General features: G+C 38.1%; 1 protein-coding gene across 1 annotated transcript in view; it reads left to right on the forward strand.

Annotated features, from left to right (window-relative positions):
* FIG4 (FIG4 phosphoinositide 5-phosphatase) overlaps positions 1-12,120 on the forward strand; it is a 448,851-nt gene that overhangs the window by 150,708 nt on the left and 286,023 nt on the right. Inside the window, exons 7-9 of the mRNA XM_082251578.1 lie at positions 6,264-6,392; positions 8,980-9,080; positions 10,152-10,314. Coding sequence (XP_082107704.1) covers positions 6,264-6,392; positions 8,980-9,080; positions 10,152-10,314 — 393 coding nt within the window. The remainder of the gene's footprint in view (positions 1-6,263; positions 6,393-8,979; positions 9,081-10,151; positions 10,315-12,120) is intronic.

Genomic DNA, 12,120 nt, shown 5'->3' on the forward strand with positions numbered 1-12,120 from the left:
AAAATACAGCAATAAGGTGAGTTTTTGTGGTCAAGCGGTTCAAAACCAAATGCATTTTTCGCTGATGATAATGGCTATATGGGCCACTCCTGATTTGAGTTTCTGATTCTGATAATGAAAGGTCAAGTGAGATGTCAAGTGAGCGATAATAGATTGGTTTGTGCATCTTGTACTCCCACAGTTTATTAGCACTGAAAAGGTTCTCTAAAACTGAAACATTTGAAAGTGTACTCCGAGATAAGCAAATATTGTCTAAAAATAAGAGAAATAACTATTATTACTTTAATCTTGGTGTCATTGGTGCATAGAAGCAAACCAGTGTTTATTAACAGCGTGAAATTACGCACTCCACAATCTTTTTCTGTAGCTATCTGGCCAAATATATATTTATATATATATATATATATATATATATATATATATATATATATATATATATATATATATATATATATATATATTGTTTTTCTGTTAAATTTTGGTGGACTTATGATCATCAGTGGATAGTTAAGTTTATAATCTGTGTTTGGCATCATACTCTTTGTTTTATATGTATGATCATGTGTGTTTATACATCTTTTCATTTATTATTATGTTTTAGACATTCTTAAATCCTTACAGGGTTTTTTTATTGACTGTGGGGATTTTCTTTGGTGTCAAATGTGTTGTAGTGAGTGGACACTGAAAACTTTTTTACCTTTTTGTTTATTTGAGTTTTCATATTATTTTGAATGTTAGTTTTTTTTTTTACCACAAGATGGCATACTTTTTTTTGTAATCTGGTCTTCCAATAAGGAGGCTTTGCTGTTTGGCTTAGGCTTATTTCCTATTTTCCAATGTCCTGTCTTGATATAGAGAGTGTGGTGGGCAAGCGTGGTTTCTGATCCCGCAATTATGCCACCTATAACGAAACGTGTAGGGCGGAGCCGGCGCTTGTGACATCACCACATCAGGGAGAATGAGGAAGCTTTCAGTGCCACTTTGGGACTGCTTTGTATATTTGTATTTGCTTTCCATTCGGATAAGAGTTTTAATAGTTTCAATAAAAGTTTGCTGAGTGGTTTTTAGCTATGTGGAGCATCTGTTTTTCCCATGCATGCTTCTGTGAACTGGAGGTGACATGTTTTTCTGATGAAAGTGGTGGCACTTTCCCATCCTCTGTAGTGATTTACCTGAATATAGCAATATGTAACTTCTCATATTATCTTGTGTTAAAGTGATTGTAAAGGCATAAGGTTTTTATCCTAATGTATTATATGCACTAAAATAAAAGACCACCTGTGTGCAGAAGCCCCCCCCCCCCGATACTTATCTGAGCCCATATCTATCCAGCTATTTTTTAGGAGAGACTTGGCTAATCGGACTCTCTCTCTCCTCATTGGCTGAGACAGCAGTGGAGCGTCATTGGCTCCCGGTGCTGTCAATCAAAGTCAGTAAGCCAATGAGGAGAGGGAGGGGCAGGGCCTAGCCATGGCTCTGTTTCTGAATGGACACATGGAGCTGCGACTCGACTTGGGTGCTCCCATAGCAAGCTGCTTGCTCTGGCAGTACTCGTCAGGAGGGATGGGCCAGGAGTGTCAAAGAGGGACCTGAGAAGAGGAGGATTCGGGCTGCTCTGTGCAAAACCACTGCACAGTGTAGGTAAGTATAACATGTTTGTTATTTTTAAGCAACAAAAAAAAAAAATTGAGACTTTAGTATCACTTTATGGCTCCCTTTGGGGCACCTGGTGTAGGAGCACATACAGTATATGGTTTTAAACACAATGAAGAGGCCCAGTTGAATTAAACATTTCTGCACAAGTATGATGCTTTAAATAAAATGTGCCTTTTACTAATGATACTGATCTATTTTTATGCGGACATTTTTCTTTAGTTGTGGTTTATTTATTCTTGCACTTTGGATGAATTACACACTGACTGGTTATTTATATGTTTTGGTTAGGTTATTTATATATTTTTTGTGAGTAGTGCAGCAGTTTATATACAAATTTCTGTTGTTACCTTATGGTGCTTTTCTTTAGACAGGATCTTTAGCCTTTGCCATTTAAAACATCTGAATGTTTTATTTAATAGAGTGTGAAATTTTGCATAGTATACTTGTGCTATGATTATTTTTGCTTTTCTTTTTTTACCACTCACAATAACCAACATCAGTTTGGTAGTTATTGTACCTGATGCAAATCATAAAGCTTTTCTCAGTTTTGTCAGTACTTGAAATAGAATTATATAAAGTAAATATCGTTAGCTGATTTTTTTTCTATTCCTCTGGATGATAGTATCTGTGTATCTATACTATCTATCATAGTTGTAGGATTTAACCAATTTCTGACTGCTTTAGTAATCAAATGAAGGAGTCCCAAGGCTGCATTTACCTGTTTCATGGAGCCTGAAGATGGAAATGTTTCTGCCTTATCCTGGTAAAGTACATTGCCAAAAACCTCTTTACCACAAGGCACAGGTATACAAAAGAGCCCACACTATATCCGTAGTATTATTGGTGATTTTATGTGGTATTACATTTTTTAAAAATGTCCCCTCTAAATGAGACCTTTATTGCATTTATTATTGGCGTGTTGTATTTATTAATCCCCCATATACACCCCCATCATATAGCCTCAGAGCTTTCTTCTGCTCCCCCATTCAGTGATGGGAAACCAAATTGCCTAGTATTTCCAAATATGGTGGATCATGAGAATCACTCCATGTGACAGCCTTATTACATCGGGAAACCATAGCCCTGTGTAAGCTATGGTTAGGTGGCTCATAGTTTACCTAGGCATGTCCTTTGCTCCCAAGAGCTGAAAAGAGAAGCGAGGCAGCTAATTAAGTTAAAGTGTATCTAAACCCTGCATTAAAACTGCATTAAAGCGGTTGTATAACGCTGGACATTTTTTTCCCCCCTGCAAGGTAAAGTCATAATGTGCTAGTCAGCATCCGGAGCCGCGATGATGTCAATCCTGCGCATGTGCTTGGGAGCCGTCGTTCACGGCACAGGGCTCGGAAGGAACGGCATGGGTGGCTGTTCCTTCAGAGTGCATGCGCCAGTGACGTCACTGGCTGAATGTAATTTAAATATCTCCCAAGCGGTGCCCATTTAGGAGATATTTACATTATCTATAGGTAAGCCATATTATAGGCTTACCTATAGGTAAAAGGCAGTAAAGGAAGTGTACTTCCTCATTAAAGTGAACCTGTACAAACCATCAATTAACTTTCAACTACCTGGTGTATCCTACTGTAAAGAATGCAATTTCTCTAAGCCACTTTCCTAACCGTTATAAAGTTCTGTGTACATTTACTGTCACCCTCTTTGATCGGGTATATTCGGGTACATAAGTATAGGTCTATATACCTACCTACCTCAAATACATAAGAATTTGGTAAAAGTGATAACAACATACAACAAAACATGTCTGGTAAGCAGAAGTAGCACAGAGGTACAAAATTAAGACCAACTAATGTTCAATAAAATAAATTATTATAAAAATTTGAGTGCTACCATTCCTGATTACACTGTGAAAATGCTAGTTTTCTGAATTGGGCCTGAAATTGCTAATACTTACTGTTGCAATAACTACCTACTCCTAACACTAGCATTTAGCCATATACAGTATGGAGTTGTCCTTTTCTGTTACACGGCAATGAATATGCATTTCAGTTTAAGCATCAGTTCACAAAAAGGGATGCTGCAGAACTGGAGGAAGTGCAGACAAGGGCAACTGAACTAATAATGGGTATAAAGGAGCTTAGCTATGAGGAAAGAATAAAATGAACTTAATTTAATCTCTCTTGTTAAGAGGCATTAAAGGGGGTTGTGATCACTTCTAAGTACATAAATGCCTATATAGAAAACGTATTGCAAAATAGTCCACTTAATGGACATTGTAAATGACAAAGGAGCACTCTGTGTCTAGAGGAAAAGAGGTTTAACCTCTTCATAAGACATCTTTACATAAGAGCTGGACAAATATGGAATAGTCGTCTACAAGAGCTGGTTCTAGTTAGGCTGATTCAGCAAATATGAGGTTGTCTAAGGGGATCATGAAGAATTTTTTCCTTATTTGAGTAAATTGGACCATGCTTTATCGGGGTTTTTTTTGCCTTCTTCTGGATAAACTGATGATTTAGGGTTCTGAGGATGCATGTTTTCAGGTTATTCTTTTTTTTTTTTTTTTTTTGGTTGAAATTGATATAAATGTGTCTTTTTTTTCCAACTTACAGTAGATATAAGTTGTGCTAATTGTGAATGTCCATAAAAAATTATTATCAAAGACAGTCCATATGTGAAATAAGAAGGAATCATTGATGTGATAAACACTGCTATCCATCACCATAGGTAGGCTCAGATAACACCACCACTACAGGCTGAAATGGTCTCTTACCCGCCCTTAGTGACCCCGCTTCAAGAGGTCAATAACACTTGTGTCTTAATACCCAGCCGGGGCCTTTTATAGAGTCCAGGTTCCCCCTTAAATCTCCACACACTGATAATCAAACGGTAGCATCATAGATATACCCAAAAACATAAAGAGCTCCACATAATGTAAGATCGTTGGACACCTTTATTTAAATCTAAAAATATTGCACTTACATGGTTAATAGAAAAACATTGCCTTTTAATCAAACACGCCAGCCAGCATGTAAACAGCCCGCATGTAAACAGCCAGCATGTTACCTTCTGGGGACGCACTTGCGGTGACGTCAGCACGCCACTTATCCTACGCGTTTCATCGTACGCTGACTTCGGGGGTTTCAACTTGCCTAACTTTGTATTAATGTAAGTTTAGACCTCCTTTTTTTCTATCTCTACTTAGGCATTGTTTAGCCAACATCACTCAACTATTATGCAAGTGACAGCATTAGCTTTGAATGGTATAAACCAGCCTTTTCCAACCAGGGTGCCTTAAGGTTTCTGCAGGGGTGCCATGGCAAAATGCCTCAAAATTGCCCAAAAATTGTATACAAGCCAGTGGGTGGATCAAACCGGCCTTTTAGCTACACAAAGCCACAGGTATTCATTGTGCACCATTACAACCTTTCCGCCGCCGGGGGCCTAACAACCAGTGACTTCATTGGTGTATCCAGAGGATGTTGTGCCCCTGCACAGCATCCTTGTTTGCCCCCTCCTCATCAGCACTGGGCTCACATTTGCTAACAGAGGGAGAGAAACTGAGGAAGAAGAGAAACCCTAGAATACTAGTCCATACCAAGGTGTGTTTGCTCTGGAAAAAAAAAAAAAACCTCTTAACATTGGGTTTCCTGCGTGTGTAAATGTTGTTGCCTTTTATAAAATGTTACGTTTTTTACACTTTAGAATGGGGTGCCTTGACATTGTGCAGAATTTTAAAGGGTGCCTTGACTGAAAAAAGGTTGAGAAACACTAGTATAAACTATTTTATTCCTCACTGCTTCAAGGAATGTTGAAATAGTGTTTGCTGTGAGTGCAAAGGTATATTTTTACAATTTACCATCACCATAGAATATAATCTGTTACACCTTTAACAACTGCTGCATCACAGCATGCGCTAAAGCAAAACAGTGATTACGTGTTATTTATTCACTACCGTTTAAATAAGAGAAGAAAAGAAAAAAAACATTTTTTACATAAAATAAAACCTACTTAAAACGTACCTACATTTTCCTAAAACCATACAGACCTTTCCTTCATATTTATTAATGTACTATTTAATTATGCTGAGCACTTCAAATAGTAAAAACTGGTAATTTACCTTAGGAATACTGCTTATTAATCAAGCATACAGTTCAGTTTTTACACTCACACTTTATCCTAAAGCATCCAGTTCCAATGTGAAGCTGAAAAATCTGCCTGGGAGTGAATAAATAACATGTAATCACTATTTTGTTTGAACGCATGCTGTGGTGTAGTGGTTGTTAAAGGTGTAACACGGTATATTCAATAGTGATTGGCTGCAAATTGACTGTCTTTTGCGGTTACACATATGCTTTAGTTTTTTTGTCAGCATGACAGTGTTGCTTAGGAGCTTTATTGCCAACTGAGCTTCTGCATTTTCTGCTACTTTTCAGAATTAGGAAACCTTGTTCAAAGGCAATGCATGGCTTCATTCTGACAGGGTTTGGGATTTAGGTAGGGCTCGACCCTTTTGTATCCCAAATGCTATATCATACAAATAACTGTGTATATTCCATTCTATGTATATATTATATCTATATGTGGAAAAAGAATATTCAGCAATAAACAAAATGTATTGTATTTATTGACTGTTTGTTCATTTTTTTCAGGTATTTTTGGGATATGCAGTGAACCTTGCATGAAATATGTTTGGAATGGACAACTTTTAAAGTGTGTAAAAGACATTGTACATCGTGACTGGCTGCTTTATATAATTCATGGTTTTTGCGGACAGTCCAGTATCCTTTACAACATGATCAATGAACTGTAAATGAAAGATGAGAATTTTATGTTATGGAGTGACAGTGGTGATCGTCCCCAACAATGCCTGGTAGTTTTTTTCTTCGAAAAGTTTAAAAAACATGGGGGTTGAATTAATAAAGGCAAATATACTTTTCACTTTGCAAGTGCAGTTGCAGAGCCTAAAAATGATGTTAAGCTTTACTTTGCAAATAATACTCAATTACATGCAAGAAAAATAAAAATAAAAAAACAACATTTTTGCTTGCACATGATCGGATGATAGAAGTCTTGCATATGGGGTTGGTGCCTCAGGTCAAAATTGGGACTTTACGGGCTTAGTATATATATTCTTAGAAGATTATTAATTTTACATAAAAAGTAGTTTATTATATGTATTGCCACATATAATATAATTACACAGTTATTTACAAAATTCAATAAAGTATTTCAAGAAATCATATATTGGTGTATGGGTTATAGACCCATTGGTGATTGTGAGTAATAGAAAAAGATAAGAAAAAGTGACAATGTGGTATAGTGACAGTCACTGTCTCTCTATTGTTCCACGCTTGAATGTAGCGTCGGATCCATAGGAAAACAAACATTCCGATTGGTTCAAATAATATATACTCAATAATTGATTTACTATACTTACAGATGTGGTGACATACCTTCCTTGATAAAGGCCCTATGGCCGAAACGCGTAGGACATTGAACACCCTCCCTATGGATCCGACGCTACATTCAAGCGTGGAACAATAGAGAGACAGTGACTGTCACTATACCACATTGTCACTTTTTCTTATCTTTTTCTATTACTCACAATCACCAATGGGTCTATAACCCATACACCAATATATGATTTCTTGAAATACTTTATTGAATTTTGTAAATAACTGTGTAATTATATTATATGTGGCAATACATATAATAAACTACTTTTTATGTAAAATTAATAATCTTCTATGAATATATATACTAAGTCCGTAAAGTCCCAATTTTGACCTGAGGCACCAACCCCATATGCAAAATTTCTCTCGGGATGATGGCTAAACAGAACTGAAAAGTTCTTTAGGAATCACACACCTATAAAACGGATGATAGAAGTCAGCAGAGCTTCCCTTCATTTATTAAGCTCTGGAGCAGATGCCTTTGCAGAGTGCAACTGCACTTGCAGAGTGCTCAGTACAAAAGGCTCAGGCTTTTTTTGATGTGCGTTTGCCCTTCCAGTGCTCCTTGCTGTTAAGACCAGTCATAGGTGGGGGAAGTGACCATTTTTTGTATTGTTGTTGTTATATTGGTCAGGCAACGCACTGACACCTTTGCTGCCATTGTGCAATGTGCTGGGTGTTCAGTGTAACCCTCTGCCTTTAAGGAGGGATGGGCTCCCTCCAGTTACCTGTCCTCCATCTATCCATCAGAATACATGTGCTCCCACTGTGGAGACTCTTTAAAGGTAGCATTAAGGTCTGCTGATATCAGGGTGCCTTTGCCGTGGCCTGCAGCTTACGCATGTATTTGCAAATGTGTGCAACTAAACCCCTGTTTTTAACGCATACTGTTAGACAGGTTAATTTGGTTGGTTGCAGGCTGGTTGGTAAGTTGTGACTGGAAACTTACTGGCTTTTTTTGAAAGTGCTTAGTTTAGTTGCCTTTAGTAAATCAACCCCAATTGTCTCTGCTGTTTAACCTCTTCCCACCCATGCTATAGGCGAAAGATAGCTACAACGCGGCTCTTCAGTTCTGGGATGACATCCATGGACGTCCCCCACCTGCACGCCTCCTTGGGCATGCATCTGGCACGCTCTATGACAGCTGTGTCCTTTGATCACAACTGATCACAAATCGCGTTAGGAGGGCCTATCACAGTGGCCCTTTACCATGTGATCAGCTGTGTCTAATCACAACTGGTCACATGTAAACAGACTTGCCGGTTTTTCGGCATTCCTTTCCTCGCGTATTCTCTCTGCGTGAGGAAAGGAGAGCCGATAACTGGCAAGTCTGACAGGGCACAGTGAGTACATTGTTTACACTGATTATCAGGACAGAGGTTCATCAGTGCAGCCCCATCAGTACCAACCAGTGCAGGCTATCAGTGCCCACCAGTGTTGCCTTATCAGTGCCCATTAGTGCAGCTTATTAACTTTTATTACGGAAACAAAGAAAACATTTTTTTTCAACACTTTTCCATTTTTTTTATGCTTCGCAAAAAGAAGTAAAAACAGTGATGGTTAAATACCACCAAAAGAAAACTCTATGTGTCTCAAAAAAATATATAAAAATGTAATTTGGGTACAGTGTTGCATGACCGTGCAATTGCCATTTAAGGTGTGACAGCGCTGGAAATCTGAAAATTGGCCTGAGCAGGAAAAGGGGTGAAGTGCCCAGTATTGGAGTACTTAAAATTAAATCCCTAAAAATTGTTATCTTTCTGATGAATGTAATTTACTGGTAGATACATTATCAGAAAATATGTGCATTTTGAGTCACATGCTGTGATTATTTTTTTTATCCTAGATCTATTATTTGTTCAATTCTGTTTAGTCCATTATATCAAAAATTGACCTAAATAACTGTACAAAGAGCTGTTAATTTATGGTCGACCAGTCTATGTGACTCTGATGGCAAGAAGATCAAGCAAATTTGCTGGCACGAGGTTTTTAAAGAGAGGAGCAAATTGTGAGGTAAACCAAAATGTTTTGAGTGCTTAATATTAAGGAATAGAGAGGATTTGATAGTATCTCAACTGAATCTTTATTCTTAAAGCGGAGCTCCACCCTAATTTGCATTTAAATCTGCATGTGCTGCTGATCACTCCACCATTCCTTTTTGGATAGTGTCATTTTTTTTTTTTTATGTATAGTACCTTTTCTTCTAAAAAAATATCCACTTCCGTCCAAACCCAGCCGCGGCAATGTATGTCATATCCTTTTTTCGCATTGGCTCCTGGGATACCAGTGTAAGCAATCCCAGGAGTCAATGGGCATCCTCCGTGGCTAGCATTGGGTTACTAAACCAAAAATGACGCGATGCTAGGCTCCATTGCTACGGCCGTGATAAAGTTCCACTGCACATGCGTGAGATCGGGAGGTGCTTGCTGGGTAGCCAGCAGCAACTTATCCCGGAAGAGACTTCGGGAGGTGCTTGCTGGGTAGCCAGCAGCACCTTATCCCGGAAGAGACTTCTAGTGGGCTGCAGATGCCCACACTCAGGATGGACACTTGCTGGATCAGGAGGCTACAGTGAGTACTAATACTTTTAATGACACAGAAAACGTTGACATATGCAGCATATATCGATTTCCAATCCTTTTTTGGTTACTATCACGGGGGGTGATTTAAAAAAAAAAAGGCTGGAACTCCGCTTTAAAGCAAACCCCCACTTTATAGTTGCAGCTGGTCTGTAGACCTGGGCACTCAGGCCCATACATCTTTCTGCACTGATCCCCAATATAGACATAGGGAATTATTTGGTAGCGTAACTGTCCAGCATCTGCCAATTTGTGAAATACCAGTTTTGGATGGATTAACCCTTTTAAATAATTAGAGCCCTTTATAATTTGAAGCAACTGATCACTATTCAAGGCCTTCACCTTTTTTTTCCAGCAATAGACTTGACAGAGGAAAACTGCAAAATTAGGACAGCCCCATTAAATCATTTAAAATGCAATTACAGGGCTGAAGAATAACACTTGTAGATGGCTATATAATCCTAAAATGTATTATTGTTTAACTGGTGTTTTTATTGTCCTGTAGGGTGATGTTGCCAATGAAGTAGAGACTGAGCAAATAGTACATGATGCTTCTGTGATGTCATTTACTGCAGGAAGCTATTCCTCCTATGTACAAGTTCGAGGCTCAGTCCCTTTGTATTGGTCCCAGGACATTTCCACTATGATGCCAAAGCCACCAATAACATGTAAGTTCTCTTTATATACATTGTTATATGGGATGGTTGGTGTTAGAAAAACTCTTAAAACTCTTAAAAATAAAACATAAATAAATTGGTATACTAGATTATAGTTAGTAAGGTAACTGAAGCATAAACCAAATGGTTTGTGTGCATGGGCAATGTTTCTGTTATTCCATTATGCTCTTGTGTTCAGGCAAGATGGACAAAGGTAAAGCACTAAAGGAACAGTAAAAAGAAAAATGTTGCTCTGCCTAATTCAGCCAGGCAGCATAGAACAGTATGTATGTACATTTTTTCACAGCTAACTGGTCATTACTGCCGGTAAACGATTGCTAAGAGTAAAACATTAGAATGCCTGCAGAAAAATATTTTTAATGTGTTGAACAATCATGTTTTGGATTATACTTTAAATGAAATCTTTAATGAGCATAATACCAGACATCGAACAGAAACAAATACACATTGAACAGACATAGAACAGAAACAATAGCCAGCTGTATAAAACGTCACATGCACCTTTTGCTGCTGAAAGCTCAGTGTTTCTTGGAGCTTCCTACTCACTCACATCTCACCCCACGTGACAGTGTCTGGACCTGCTGATGGGTAGTTCAGAAAAAAGAGCGTTGTACTGTAGAATGGTGAGGGAGAGTGCTGAGTTTCCATGTTCAGGAAGTTGAGAAACGGATAGAGGCTGCATATGACCCTAAAGCCTATCTATGGTCAAAATTTAAATTTATAGAATATCATCAAAAAGTTAATTTATTTCAGTAACTCAGTTTAAAAAAAATGAATCTCATATATTATATAGATTCATTGCACTAAAGAGTGATACATTTCAAGCATTTCTTACTTTTAATTTTGATGATTATGGCTTACAGCTAGTGAAAACCCAAAATTCAGTATTTCAGAGAATTATAATATTACATACGACCAATAAAAAAAGGATTTTTAATACAGAAATGTTGGCTTACTGAAAAGTATGTCCATGTACAGTATAGTATGCACTCAATACTTGGACGGGGCTCCTTTTGCATGAATTACTGCATCAATGAAGCGTGGCATGGAGGCGATCATCCAATGGCCCTGCTGATGTGTTATGGAAGCCCAGGTTGCTTTGATTGCAGCCTTCAGCTTGTCTGCATTGTTGGGTAAGGTGTCTCTCCTCTTCCTCTTAACAGCACCCTACAGATTTTCTATGAGGTTTAGGTCAGGCGAGTTTGCTGGCAAGCACAATGATACCATGATCGTTAAACCAGGTATTGGTACTTTTGGCAGTGTGGGCAGGTGCCAAGTCCTGCTGGAAAATGAAATCTGCATCTCTATAAAGCTGGTCAGCAGAGGGAAGCATGAAGTGCTCTAGAATTTCCTGGTAGAGGGTAGAGCTGCACGATTAATCGTATGAAAATCGCGATCTCGATTCACCCCCCCTGACGATCTAAACCTGAGATATTCTCGATTCTTTGCATAGCTGAGGGAGCAGAGAAAACAGCTGTGGAAAACTCCCAGTAACTATAAACAAAATGATTACATTGTATCTTTCCTCCTGCAAACGCCTATCAGCATTAAGTCTCTCAGTAAATATAAACAAAATGATTACATTGTATCTTTTCCTTCCCTCTGCCAGGGAGAAAGGAAGTTTAACCTCTTAAAGACTAGACCTTTCTCTGACACTTGTTGCTTGCAAGTTAAAATCATTTTTTTTGCTAGAAAAGTACTTAGAACCCCCAAACATTTTATATATTTTTTTAGCAGAGACCCTACAGAATAAAATGGCGATTGTTGTAATATTTTATGTCACACTGTATTTGCGCA

Source organism: Pelophylax lessonae (assembly GCF_965119305.1).
Source record: "Pelophylax lessonae genome assembly, chromosome: 3".
NCBI classification, from domain to species: Eukaryota; Metazoa; Chordata; class Amphibia; order Anura; family Ranidae; genus Pelophylax; species Pelophylax lessonae.